The sequence below is a fragment of the Nematostella vectensis genome, chromosome 10, assembly GCF_932526225.1.
Source record: "Nematostella vectensis chromosome 10, jaNemVect1.1, whole genome shotgun sequence".
Classification (NCBI taxonomy): domain Eukaryota; kingdom Metazoa; phylum Cnidaria; class Anthozoa; order Actiniaria; family Edwardsiidae; genus Nematostella; species Nematostella vectensis.
In genome coordinates, this window is record NC_064043.1 from 5859539 (window position 1) to 5874341 (window position 14803).

General features: G+C 40.8%; 2 protein-coding genes across 2 annotated transcripts; one reads left to right on the forward strand and one right to left on the reverse strand.

The window, feature by feature from the left end:
* The first annotated feature begins 552 nt into the window (after nt 1–552).
* On the forward strand, nt 553–9426 carry LOC5522098 (rabphilin-3A). The gene is made up of 8 exons (XM_032367304.2): nt 553–860; nt 1049–1269; nt 2986–3223; nt 4530–4706; nt 5382–5458; nt 6614–6743; nt 7144–7275; nt 8464–9426. The coding sequence occupies exons 1-8, from the start codon at nt 669–671 to the stop codon at nt 8533–8535; spliced, it is 1239 nt and encodes a 412-aa protein (XP_032223195.1). The 5' UTR covers nt 553–668; the 3' UTR covers nt 8536–9426.
* LOC5522097 lies at nt 9027–12816 on the reverse strand. Its single transcript, XM_001641694.3, has 2 exons — nt 12256–12816; nt 9027–11775 (listed from the first exon to the last, which is right to left on the reverse strand). The coding sequence occupies exons 1-2, from the start codon at nt 12256–12258 to the stop codon at nt 9784–9786; spliced, it is 1995 nt and encodes a 664-aa protein (XP_001641744.1). The 5' UTR covers nt 12259–12816; the 3' UTR covers nt 9027–9783.
* Between the last annotated feature and the right edge of the window lie 1987 nt (nt 12817–14803).

Here is a 14803-nt window from a genome sequence, read left to right on the forward strand (position 1 = left end):
GGATTATTCTTAGTTTCAGGGACATCTACTTTTGTGAAATAGAAGAAGATAATAGATTGTAGAAACTGCCGAAATAAAAAAAAGTTGTAAAAAACATGGACTAATAATGCTTTGCATTCAACACTGGCATTTTTGGCATGATTTTGATAGTGCCATGGTAGTGTGCATCACAATTTAATTTTTCATTACTCATTTAGCTCCTTGCCCTTATCCTGGATTTCACTAGCATAGATCTGCAGAAAAAGCCCCTAAAATTTCAAAAAGTTTATAATAACAGCAAATTACAGTCAAATGTATAGGAAGTTATGATTTTTTGGCTGGCAGATGAAGGCTAAAAACAGTCCCCTGCTAAAACAAGGTATGCAGATAGAGGACTCATTGTATGCAAGCAGCAACAAAACAAAATTGAAAACAAGATTCTTTGTATATGATTTTCTTTTGCGAATTCTCAAAAGTACTTTTTCGTTGTGATAACGGCTCCCTGTGGTATTTTAAATACTCTACCCACCATCCCTTCAGCACTTACCTCATAATGACGTAAATTCTATTGTGACGTCACTAGTATTTATTTTCGTCTGAAAACATGGCTTCCTCGGTAGTGAAGTAAATAAAGACCGTAAAAGTTGTCGAAAATGGATCCCCAAGGGTTTGTAACATAGCAGAAAAGTATGGGTACCGGGGCTAGCGCTGCAAGAAGGCAGTGGGCTGTATCGGAAGAGGAAAATACCGCGGCCCCAAATGCCGAGGCCGCGAATGTTGACTCTGCTGTCAGGGATATGGCGGGCATGGCGAAACTGATGGAAGCGAAGCAAAAGTTTCTCAAGAACAGGAAAAAGAATACTGCATGCTTTCAAAAAGAGGTTTGTTATCTGACTATCGAAGTGGGGTATTTATTGTTGATGCAGTACCCTATGATTTAGTTGTACGGTGATTTTGCTCTCTGTTCTATTATCTACAACCAGTAAGTTACACCACATTTTTAGGGTAATATTTAAGTTAATTGTTTGATTTTTTCGATCACGTAATTTTTTGTGTCTTTCCATACCAGCTAGCTAGCACAGACCTTATCAAGGAAATGTACAAGCGAATGAATCCAACAGTGACTCAGGCGGACAGCGGGGATATCAAAGGAGACATTGAGATGTCTCTAAAGTACAATCACCGGGAACAGCTACTTCTTGTGAAAGTGATAAGAGCAAGGGACTTGGTCCCTCGTGACCTTAATGGGAAGTCTGACCCATATGTGGTGCTGGAACTAGTACCTGACAGGTGACTTAGCTAAGAGACATGCCCAACTCCCTACCCCTCCCCCCCTCCCTTCCAATGGACTAAAAATATTATGCATTATGCAAAAGCTGAAATCCTGTGGGGAGGGGGGATTTCCATAAAAGTAAATATGGGTGATTGTCCTATATTGGGTAATTCCAAAAGATATCAGCACCCCTACAATGGGAGGGGTACTGGAAATTCTGAAACGCTTAGCTCCCCTGTGCTTTAGGAATTCCGATTTCTTGGCAAGCACCCCTAATTCTAATTCTAATTCCATATCAATCAATGGCTGTCATTTTTCTAAATGGTCTAAAATAGTCTGTGGGAGCACGCAGGAGACCTGTGATATTCTAAAACGTTAGGGATTAGGCTCCATTTCCAAGATGGCAAAATCGTAGTAAACACAAATAAGACTGGAAAGGACAATATATATCCCGATCAAGAAAAAAATGGCATTGCTTCCCGTCCAATCTTTCCAAGGATCGCAATGACGCGTGTTATGTTAGCATGCTGTTGTTGTTGAAGCTTTCGTAAAAAAAATCAGAGATAAAAACTGCAGCCACATTCTAGATAGAAACAAGAGAGATTCCAAACCACTTTATTACGCTTGAATGCTAATTAGTTTCAAGAGTCCAAGTTCTAGAGTTGGTAACATGCAAATTTTCATTCCAATTCCCGTCTCAACCTCACACTCCAGGAATTCTATACTTTGCAGCCTCCCCATGCTCTTGGAATCCCAAAATCGCCGACCCCCCATGCTCTTGGAATTCTGAAATCGCCGACCCCCCATGCTCTTGGAATCCCAAAATTGCCGACCCCCATGCTCTTGGAATTCCAAAATCGCCGACCCCCCATGCTCTTGGAATTCCAAAATCGCCGACCCCCCATGCTCTTGGAATTCCAAAATCGCCGACCCCCAATGCTCTTGGAATTCCGAAATCGCCGACCCCCCATGCTTTTGGAATTCCAAAATCGCCGACCCCCCATGCTTTCAAAATTCTGAAATGCTGCTGGTCGTTGGGGGAGGTTGTTCAAAGTCTTTCAACTTCTGCTATCAAAATAATTGTGCAATTCCAGGAAAAGAAAATACTATGGTAATGCTGTCTTTATGAGGTTTTATTTTTTGCTTTGTTTTCTTATAATGTATTAAAGCAGCATTGTCACCAGTTTACTTCCAGTCAATTAAGTAACAATCTCCATGATTTTTAACAGAAAAAGTGAAAAAATATTTTAAAATTGTTAAAACAGTGTGTCTATTTAAAGTTTCTTCCGGGATTTTACTGATAATTTAGAGCAGATGGCCTGTTTAATAGTGCAGATTCTAGTAGATTCTTTTGTTTCTTGTCGGTTGAGTTTTTAGTTGGACCTCCATAGGTAAAATGGTGACAATGCGGCTTTAAGCCACTCATCTATTACAAGTCACCTGTAATAATGCTCTCTTGAGCATTATTTTTAAATAAGCCTCTACTTCTCTATCCCCATTGGCAACAGCAATACAACCATGTACTTAGACTTGCTCCAAGTCAACCTCAGAGTCAGTAATCGAGCGAAGCGAGATTAAATCAGCGAGCGAAGCGAGATGAGGTAGCGAAGCGACCGAGCGAGCGTGATCGAGCGAAGCGAGATTAAATCAGCGAGTGAAGCGAAATGACTTTGAGAAAGTCTACCATGTACTGTATACCTTATGTAATTCCTAAACATAGTTTTCTTTGTTAGATTGGAGGAAGGTACAAAGAAGACTCGCTTCAAGCAGAAGACTCTGAATCCAGTGTTCAATGAGATCTTCCAGTTCAAGGTCCCCCATAACAACCTCACTGACACCAAGCTATGTGCTACCATATGGGATCATGACTTTTTTGGTGAAGATGACTTTAATGGAGAGGCGGTGGTGGATCTGTCTAGAGTGAATTTTAACAACGGAACACACACTGACTGGTTCATGCTACAGCTACAGGTTAGGGAAAATGTGGAGTCAGAAAATACTTGTATTCTATTTTAACGCATTTCATTTATTCAGATGCACAGACTCAATTTTGCAAATTTTGAACTTGGTGCACAATGCAGCTCAGAGGATACTCATCGCATACTCTTTTGAATTTAAAATAAAAAAACAGAGTGTGTGCATTCATTTGAAACGGTGCGCATGCCCAAAATAATTGCAAAATTCATTACTCCAAAACCTATTAAATACTCCCTTATTTTTGTTTTTTTTTTATATAAGAAAAAGGTTTTTACAAATTTTGAACTCTATTATAATAGCTTTCTGGCTTCTCTCTACAAACAGGGCATCTGGTAAAGTGCGGCTGTGCGGTTCCGCACTATTAACCAAAAAACACTTTCACACTTTTTCCGCACTATGCCGCACTATCTCGGAAAATACTCTCTTGGAAAATAATAATGTGTGAAAAACTTGCTAAAAATATGGCCAATTTGAAGGTCAGCGTGTAAATAAACAATTAACGTCAAAACGTCGTAAATTGCAAGCGAATTGAAGCCTATCGTAGCATAGTTTGCACAATCAAAGAACAAATACCAGGTGTTTCTCGCAGATGGAGCTGTCCTGAGAACCAGCAGACAGAAGAACAAGGCTTGTGATTGAATATAATTTGTCCAATAGCTGATCTTGTAAGAACATGTTTGGTGCAATTTCAAAAATCCTGGTTACCATTTTATTTTTTTTGCAATTCTGTGTGCTCTGTACGAGAACACTTGCATTCATTCATTTTTCAATAAAATAAAGTGGCTTTCATTTTAAAGGGTCTCTCCTCTTAATTTTGAGAAACAAAAGCATATTTCACCCCAAAAAGCTAAACTCGAGGAAAAATTTTTTTACTTACCGCACTATCGCTAATTTTACCACACATTTTACCGCACTATTCTGAAAAAAATACCGCACTATTTTCCTATTTTGTCCACACTTTACAAGATGCCCTGTAAAAGCTCTGCACTCAGTAAAGTCAAATAACACATGACAGCTTGCCTGAGGCAAGTCCCTTTTTAAAGTGCGCATAAAAACTGGGTGCACAATGCATTTCTGAAGAGAGTTATTTTCAAAGGCGGATCTAGGGGTGGGCCAAGCGGGCCCTGGGGCCCCTATTTTCAGATATTTGGCTTAAAAATAACAAGTAATATAGGAAATACACGAAAGAACATTGAATCCGGCCCCACCTTTCTTGAAACCCTTGCTTCTGATTTTAAAAGCATAGCAATAAATTTAGTACAGACATTTCCAGGCTTACAGGTCATATGTTTCTGCACAGACTGATTTTAGTATCACTGGGGAGCTGGATGTGACGGTTGAGTACCTAGAGCCAGATACATTAGCTGTGACTATCCACAAAGCCACAAACCTTAAGTCCTCCAACAGCATGGCAAACACATCAGATGCATACGTCAGATGCTCTGTCTCTGGACTGGATTATCATGAGCAGACTAAGGCAAGAGAGGCCACAGGGCTATAGCCAGGGTTTTGTGGGGAGGAGAGGTGTTTTCATTTAGCCTACCATTTTCTATTAGTGGTGTTATCCTTGATCATGGTGGTACTCAATTTCTTTAATTTGAGCATACCTAAAACCCAGGAGAGTACAGCTTTTTTATTAACCAGACTATTTCCTATTAGGTATCCCCTCCTACTGTAAATCACAGTGGACTTAACTCTGTATAGACCTTATAAAATAGGGTGATTTATTGACACCCACTGGCTACAGGCCTGGTTCTTCACCACCAAAAGAAGTGCCCCCTTTTAAAGCAAAGCCATTCCAGCTATAAGCATGTGCTTGCGCTCACCATGGGAACCTACCTCAACTACCGGCATGCAGCGCACGCTTCGTTTGATGTAAGTTAAAAAAACGTGCGCTGCATTCTAGTGGTTGAGGTTGGTTTCTATGGTTATGCATACACAAACGTATAGCTGTAATGGCCTATTTTGAAATCATGAGTCACGAAATATTATGTGCCTCACAAACCTACTAAATTCTCAGTCTTGAAAATGTCAAGACATAAAACCTTTGCCTTCTTCACATGATTTTTTTGTATAATGTCCTCTTTATTCTCTTTTTACCCTTTATTTTACTGCATCCCTTATTTAATTTGTTCCTGATCTCTACCAATAGGTTATTCCAGGTACTTTAAACCCAGAGTTTGCAGAAATATTTGAATTTGAGGTCCCCAGAGAGGAGTTGGATCATAGGTAAGTAACTGTAACTTTAGTTTGACTGTATAGAATGGATTAGTTTTACCAAAACGATAGGATACATATCTCTATTTATATATGCTTACTCATGGTGGCCTTAAATGCTGTTTGGTACTTACCGACATGATGGAAAAATATTGCATGACGCTTCAAATAAGCTCATTTTACATCTAATAAGGCAGAAAATACCTCTTATTACTTAGTGAGCAACAGCAAACAAAGCATCAAATGAGACTTTTTTTAGATTGATGCAACTTTTTGTAAAGTGTCATTGAAAGTTGAGCTTTTCGTCCCAGAGCCCATAAAAAGCCAAAATCTGGGTATGTGAATTTTGGCCTGATTTGTGTTTTAAAAATCATTCTGGAATACAAGGAACCGATGGCCATTTTACGAAATTGTGTCTCCTTTCTCTATCTTGAATTGTGCATTTTCTAGCGTTTTATGTCATGTTGTACTTACCTCATACCTGCAACTCACCAAATTTTTCAGGTTTAAATCTACAAACTTCTTAACTTTGAGCAAAATCCCTTTCCTTTGGGCCAAAAAGTTCCAATTAAAAAGTAACAAACAAAGAACTGTGCAGCGAAGTGTCGCTTTTGGTAAAAAAAATCTTTGGTATTTTTTGTATATACAGTATGTAAAAAATGTTTAAAGAGTTAATAAGGGACATTAGACAATTAGAGCAAGCATGCTTATTATAATAATACATGCAAAGGAAAGTTTTTCATTAATACCTAGGGGAACTCAAACACCAATAGAGAAAATAATTCTGTTTTCTTTTCATTTGTGAATGTTGGGTCCATTATATAGAAACACAAAAAGATAAGTCGTCAGCAATGGGCCAAGGAGACTAATGTGCATAGAGACACAATGATTGTACATCAGTTGATTACATTGCAGGCCCTTAGCCTGGATTTTGAGCGTGGGGGGGGGGGGGGGTTGTTTACCCATTAAGCGGACCATCTTCTTTTAGGTAGCCCGCCTAGCTTACAGTGGTACTCAATTTTCCTTCATTAGAGCAGACCTTCCAGTCCAATGGGGTGGTTCTTCCGAACCCCCTCTGGCTACGGGCCTGCATCGTTGCATGGGTACGTAAGTTATTAGGAAACGCTCCACAACACAATAACACTCGAACTCGTTGTTGTTCTGTAGGGCTATTCAATTCCATGTATTCGGCAAGGAGACTCTGGTTCAAGACGTGTCTTTGGGTCAAGCCTATTTTGATCTCAAGTCCCTGGATCTTGATGAACCAGAGAGGACATCATTGCCACTGGCTGACTTGGTATGAGTATCTCGTGTATGGTTAGGGTCTGGTGGGTTGTATGTTCTCTGTAAATGAGCAAAAAGGATTTTTACTCGGACTGTGGAGCACCTTTCTTTCCTTTGGGACTTATGGAGTGGAGTCGTAAATGGACAAGAGTGCCTTGAAAGAGGCGTGAAAATTAGGGGGAGAGGGGGAGAAGAGAAAGGAAACTTTTTCTTGTGCATTGTTTCCGTGGTATCTTGTCCCTATGGTCTAAGCCCTTGGTCCCAAAAGATGCACCACGTTTTTGGATATTTTTACTTGTTACTACTGGATTTTATCCCGTCTGCATATTACACTACTTTTTAGAAGAGTGGCAATGGGAGTTTTAGGTGTTTTAGTAGTTGTTGTGTTTACATTTCCCTGTTCTCTAATACAGAAAAATGAATGCCTGAAGCGTGCTGAGTGGGCACAAAATGCAGTGGCTCAGGAGTTCCGAGAGGCTATGTATGCCCATGCCATGTACAAACACCCAACCTTCATCTACTCGATGCACAACAAAGGCAGAAAGGTCAGTCATCTATAAGGAATTTTGTGAAGCAAAATCCAACTTTCATCTACTCGATGCACAACAAAGGCAGAAAGGTCAGTCATCTATAAGGAATTGTGTGAAGCAACATCCAGCTTTCATCTGCTCGATGCAAGACAAAGGCAGAAAGGTTTGCTATCTATAAGGAATTCTGTGAAGCAAAATCCAACCTTCATCTGCCCAAAACACAACCAAGGCAGAAAGGTCAGTCATCTATAAGGAATTCTGTGAAGCAAAATCCAACTTTCATCTGCCCAAAACACAACCAAGGCAGAAAGGTCAGTCATCTATAAGGAATTCTGTGAAGCAAAATCCAACTTTCATCTGCTCGATGCACAACAAAGGCAGAAAGGTCAGTTATCTATAAGGAATTCTGTGAAGCAAAATCCAACTTTCATCTGCCCAAAACACAACCAAGGCAAAAAGGTCAGTCATCTATAAGGAATTCTGTGAAGCAAAATCCAACTTTCATCTGCCCAAAACACAACCAAGGCAGAAAGGTCAGTCATCTATAAGGAATTCTGTGAAGCAAAATCCAACTTTCATCTGCCCAAAACACAACCAAGGCAGAAAGGTCAGTCATCTATAAGGAATTCTGTGAAGCAAAATCCAACTTTCATCTGCTCGATGCACAACAAAGGCAGAAAGGTCAGTTATCTATAAGGAATTCTGTGAAGCAAAATCCAACTTTCATCTGCCCAAAACACAACCAAGGCAAAAAGGTCAGTCATCTATAAGGAATTCTGTGAAGCAAAATCCAACTTACATCTGCTCGATGCACAACAAAGGCAGAAAGGTTTGCTATCTATAAGGAATTCTGTGAAGCAAAATCCAACCTTCATCTGCCCAAAACACAACAAAGGCGGAAAGGTCAGTTATCTATAAGGAATTGTGTGAAGCAACATCCAACTTTCATCTGCTCGATGCACAACAAAGGCAGAAAGGTCCAAGCCAAGCAAGCCATATAGAAAAAATCCAACCATATTCTCAATTTGCAAATGACAGGAAGTTAAATTCTCGTCTCCAGTTTTTCGTGTTAACCATATTACCAGGTCAGATATTGCTGGAATGCCCTAAAGAAAACTGTAAACCCTGCTGATTCCTGCAACCCAATGCTTGAAGTCAGCTGGAAATAGTGATAAGCTGATTTATTTTGCTTTTATTTTGCAGATGTACTCAGTGAGTAGTCGAAATGCAGGCTCATCGGCGAAAGTGTTTCTTGTGAATGGCATCCCAGTATAGTCACTTGCAGTAAATCTTTATTCTGAGTGCAGCCATTCTTGGTGCTTTCAACGCAGTAATGGTGGCTGCTGGGTAGATAAGCGCATCTCACCGCCTTTTAGCCCCTGTTCTGCATTTGTTATCCACTTTGATTTCCACTTTGATCATACACCTATTTCAATTAAAGGTAATCAATTTATCATAACCCCCAGTGCTTCATGGGTAACGTAGAAATGGCTGAATCCAGTCTTTGTCAGCCCTTTGGATGTTTAGAGAAATAAGAATGTTAAAACTTTCTAATCCTGGTTTTGTTTTTAGTTAAGCTTATTTTCTTATTTATTTGATGCCCATGAAGCACAGCGGGTTAAGACACATGGATCCTCCAAGTGCAGCCTTATTTGAGATAGGTGTATACATTATACATTATGATCAGGTACACTGCTATTCTAGTCACTCAGTCAAGTAGAATTAGAAGCAGATTGCCAATGTCTAAAAAAAGGAAGGTAAGCAAATTCTAACTTCCTAACATGTTTTATTTCATGAGCGAAAGATCAAAGCTTGAATATCCATATTTATCAATACCAGGGCATCGGGGTTTTTATGGGGTTAAGTCCTAGTACCCTTCTTACTCCATCTATTATACTGAGCACCATTATCAGATCTAGTTTTGAGTTTAAACCCCTTCCACCTCTTCATTTGGGCGCATAAAATAAAATAAAATAAATATACGAGACACCCATTCCTACTGAGTGAACCCCTTATCAAGAGGATCCGTATTACAGAACTAATAAGCTGGGAACCGCCCTAGATACTGGTACTGAATCATGTGAATAGTGAAATGTAAATATGATTAGTTTTCTAGTTTGTACGTTTGTAGCTGTAGGTTTTTTATTATAAAACACACGTACTAGGTGTCTGCTTTGTGTTTGTATGCCTCATAGTAATGTCGTGAAAGACGTACCAATCTTAACCTAAAAACCTCATTTACGGCATTTACTGTAGAAAATTGTTTTCACTTTCAATAATATGAAGAGTTTGACTGTTAGAAAGAATGGCTAAATGAACAAAAATAAAATTAAGTGTAATACACTAAATTTCACGGGTTGATAAATAGTAATCTATCTTCAAGGTCAATTTTTCTATCAATGCTAATGCACACCTTTTTAAAGTAAACATTGATTTATCACATATCTTTAGTCGGATTTCTTTAGATGTTTCTAAATGTAAATATTGGTTTCCAAATGTCCTTTAATTCTTTGCCGATGTTGGTTAATCTGGAAACCACCTGGGAGGTTGGACAGATGCACGAAGCTCCTCTTGGTCCTTCTCTAAAACATCGCAATTTACCCGCACGGTCTCACCAAGAAGCCCAAACTGTGCTGCATTCTCAGGGTCAGCAGCTTTCTCCTCGAGTATTGCAGCCATTGTTTTATTAAATACTTTTGCAATTTCGTCTTCATCATCAAGGTTGGCCACATCCCCCTTCATTTTGTCTGTTACGTTTTCCATGTCAGGTCTACGAATTATTTCAAGCAAGGCAGCGAATCCTTGTCTGGCTTCTTCTACATTCTTTACGTTTATTCTCTTTTGTAAACGTTTGATCTCCCACATGGCTTGGGTTTTGTTTACGCTTGAATCCTTGTCGTCTTCAGCTAATTCCAAGAACACGCTCGCCATGGACACCAGTTCCTCTGTGCAGTGATCCCCACCAATCGTATCTCTCATAAACGCAGTGAATTCGGTTTTGTATTGATGCCTTTCCAAAAGCCACAATTTAGCGAGATTTCTTGCCAAAAGTGAGATATAAATTAGCGTTATAATACGCTTGTCTATAATCATACCTTCGTCTCCTTCGTCATCGATATTGGCTGTTCTTTGTATGGCTTCTACATACCTAGGAATAAAAATGTTATGAATGGAAATGAGTGCAGCCCTCACTCCTTCAACTGTTTTCAAAGGATCCTCAATGCTCGAAAAAATTGGTTCCAGGTCCAATTTTTTCAGGAAAATATGATTGAAATAAAACGTGGTGTGCAGCCTAATAATCACGCTCGCTGTTTTTCTCAGAATAGTCTTGCGGATGTCAAATATGACCTTAACCGCTTCTGTCAGAATGCGTGGGTTCTCGCCCGCCAAGAGGTTGCTCTCTGGGATGATGTAATGAGGAAGATTGCCCTTTTCAAAACAATCCTGAAGACGGTCGAGCATGCGCAATAGACACTTTCCTGACGTCGTCCCCTTCCAGAATGATTCCCCATTATTCTCACACTCCCAGAACAGCAGATTTTTCAAAAAATAAGACGAGATCACTTCTGGAAAGTAAACCTTCTTGATGATCTTCAGTAAAACAAGAGTGTGCCTCTGTACGGGAGTCAAACTTTGGGCAAGTCTGTTTTCAGCTAGTGAGAATGACATCCTCCATTCAAATTCATCCATTACTTGATGGTTGTCTGGCCCTTCTTTTGATTCCCTCGATGTACCTGCGAGTTCTGGATTCTTTTTGTATTGGAAAATAGTTAAGGTTTTGCCTGTACGCTTCCCCCTTCCAACAGGAGCGAGGTGACATCCTAATTCTACGATCTCTTGGATGAGTTCAGGGAGAGGCCATCCCCCTGGGCGTGGTCGCACCAACCAATCCATACCTGGCTCAGGCCATACATCTGGATATTTGAAAACCGAAGTAGTATCAGTCTCCTGAACACCTCCAAACCCTGAGCCCTTTACCTTTCTAACTGGTCCATGGATTTCCCCTTCGAATCCGAAAACATGTTCTACCCGGTCAAAGTCTTTCCCCATTGAGGTCATTGGAAGAAGGTAGGCATGGTGTAAATATGTCGAGCCTTTGTATCTTGGATTTTCTGCTTTCCATCCTTCTGTCAGCTTCAGCTTGGCGTATCTAGGATCTTCTTGGAGATGCTCAACTGTAAATATTGGAGTCGTTTGACTGATAACCTCTTTCATTAGATCCCTATCCGGTTGCCAGTACACCTTTTCATTTGGGTCTTCGCCAAATGGGTCTTTATCACTTTTGGCAAGAAAGAAGCGTGGTATACAGAACCCCTCGGTTAGGCTGCCAGTATCGAGATCTCGGGGATCGGTCGACATGAGGCAGTCGGGATCCTCTCGGTTCGCCTCATGGTTACCCTGCCACCAGTACCAGTCTGTGTAAATGAACTCAACCGGGAACATGTCGCTTATCAGGAGGGAGAATGGCTCCATCCATAATTCTGAGACTTCGTCAAATGTGTAGGTGTTCACACTCTGTGGATCACAACAAGATACGGATATTGTAAGACCAGAAACCTAAACGTTCCTTCTAGGTTTCTGGTAAGACTATCAGTGCCAGCATTGTTTTACTTAAGCAGCATCGTTGGGCGTAATAATATTGTCTCATTTGAACACCATGCAGAAATTGCGCTATCATCGAGCAATATTGCTGGGCTATATTTTACAAAGGACATACGGGAAACATAGCCCCCTTTATACAAGTAATGACTGAGACTTTCCCCTAAACCCCTGAAAACATTCTAGCTAAATAGGGCCATGTGTTGTATGATTATTGATTATCGGCTGCTAAGCATACTAAATATATTGGTACTGTTGCGAGCAATTTGGACACAATCCGTTATAAACTACCATTTTTCCTTATTTAGATTTGTCCTGACTATAAAGCTGATGAATTGAGCGTTAAATTTGATTGCAAATTTTTCGATCTTTTGGTCTATCCTTACACAAACTCACCATGTTGTTTACTAAGAGAGCGTCTCTTTTCCGGATGGAAGTATCTAAGATTCGTACTCATAAAATTTTAGATTTTGTTAGCAGTCCGTGAACATGCGCTTGTAATGATATACCTGCGAATATTTATCTTACTTCCGCATGGATGCTTGAGAAGTCATGGCAAGGCTCACGAAGTGAATTTATCGATGTATAACGCAACGACTTCCGGTTCCTTTGCTTCTACGTACTTTGAGTGTAGGTGCAGTCCGAGAGTAGTTCAAGAAGCCGAGTCGAGGCTTATTCACGTCCCCTTAAGTATTGATTGGACAACATTCAATGCAAATTTATACTAGTTCAGCCACATTATGCAAAGTTCACTAACTCAAACTCGAGGAATCGTGCCAAAGTTCATGCTACACAAATGTTTCATTTCTGCATAAAAAGTGAAAGTGTGTTAATCCGGTTAATCCGTGTGTGACTCAACAACATCCTAAAACATCCGGTTCCTTTACTTCTTTTGGACTGGGCGATCAGTTACCCACCCGAGTGTAGGGTGGGGTTTGGTGCAGTCAGGTAATCTTTTATTAGAAAAATAACCCATTTTTTTGGTGGCCATAGGTAGGGGCAGTTCGCGCACAACCCCAACACCTTTGTACGCGCCTGATCTAGATATTTCGATTTAAGTGGCCTACGGTAAACCCATGGAATAGCCCATTTATCTATTGCGATAGCTAAACCACATTTTCACTATCGTTGATACTAAGCAGATATGCGTGTAAGTCGTTTTAGTTTGCGCAACAGCTTGTCAGTTCCTTTAGTACCTCAAACCCACGTTTTAGCGGAAATGCTCTTTGTCACGATGCAAGTTCCGGGTCACCTTTTCATCGAGCAAAGTCGCCAGAAGGTCATTTTACTACCAAATTTCTCCGAATAAGTACTGTACTTGTAAAAAAGTCCAGCACTGCACAGCGTACCATTAGCATTCGCTTTCGAATACAATAAAGCCTATGGACGGCTTCTTATGTACACTTTGCCAAGAAAAAAAGCACTTAACAGAGAGTCAATTATTATTATTGTTCTTCGAACACACCCTTTACAGTGATGACTTAAACTATTGCAACATTTTCCGCGGCAAAACCGCAGCGACCGCGTCCAAGATTTTTCCGCAAACCGCGGTCGGCCGCGTTGACCGCGGTTACGTTATATTCATAAGACGATAAGTGTCGATTTACTTATTTTTGCGGTTTTCTTTTTGATTTGCCTCGTTTTGCTATATTTTGTCTTGGGAGAGCTATCACGACATTTCAAGCGCGGGTCCAGCAACCAAACATTATAACACCGCTATCTAGCGAACTGTACAACACAAAGGTACCCGGGGTACCCGCGCATTAATGGGGAGGAAATAACCAGGATCCCAGGCCTGTCTTAGTCGGTTACGCCACGCACAGCTTGCTGAGATGTAGACTTAAAAATATGGGGGTCTTTTTCACGCTTGCGTCTCTTCGGAATGGGTGTTTTGCTATAGTAATGTAGTGATGTCGTCATCATGTGCAGCACACTATGATCAAGATCTACATTGCTGCCTTTTGCCTTTGTTCTATTCTTTGTTCTGTCACGCACGTGCATATGACAGTTTTAGAACCCAGAACAACAAAAGCAAGTACATTGAAATGCACGTAATCTAAGATGTTTTGTGTTCGTAAGTTTGATACTAAGATTAAACTTCTCGTAAGCTACTCTGCTCGAATTTCTTAGGAGCATTTCAGATAATAGGGGGGGGGGGGATTATAGAGTTCATATTTTCCTTTGCACATGCATCTGGTATAGCGTCCAAACATCTACCTACCTACCTACCTACCTACCTACCTACCTACCTACCTACCTACCTACCTACCTACCTACCTACCTACCTACCTACCTACCTACCTACCTACCTACCTACCTACCTACCTACCTACCTACCTACCTACCTACCTACCTACCTACCTACCTACCTACCTACCTACCTACCTACCTACCTACCTACCTACCTACCTACCTACCTACCTACCTACCTACCTACCTACCTACCTACCTACCTACCTACCTACCTACCTACCTACCTACCTACCTACCTACCTACCTACCTACCTACCTACCTACCTACCTACCTACCTACCTACCTACCTACCTACCTACCTACCTACCTACCTACCTACCTACCTACCTACCTACCTACCTACCTACCTACCTACCTACCTACCTACCTACCTACCTACCTACCTACCTACCTACCTACCTACCTACCTACCTACCTACCTACCTACCTACCTACCTACCTACCTACCTACCTACCTACCTACCTACCTACCTACCTACCTACCTACCTACCTACCTACCTACCTACCTACCTACCTACCTACCTACCTACCTACCTACCTACCTACCTACCTACCTACCTACCTACCTACCTACCTACCTACCTACCTACCTACCTACCTACCTACCTACCTACCTACCTACCTACCTACCTACCTACCTACCTACCTACCTACCTACCTACCTACCTACCTACCTACCTACCTACCTA

Excerpts from the sequence above, each read along its gene's own strand:
- LOC5522098 (XM_032367304.2), top strand. The coding sequence starts at position 669 with ATGGGTACCGGGGCTAGCGCTGCAAGAAGGCAGTGGGCTGTATCGGAA. Across the intron at positions 1,270-2,985 it reads CTGGAACTAGTACCTGACAG|ATTGGAGGAAGGTACAAAGA; the intron begins GTGACTTAGCTA and ends TTTCTTTGTTAG. Across the intron at positions 7,276-8,463 it reads TGCACAACAAAGGCAGAAAG|ATGTACTCAGTGAGTAGTCG; the intron begins GTCAGTCATCTA and ends TTTATTTTGCAG.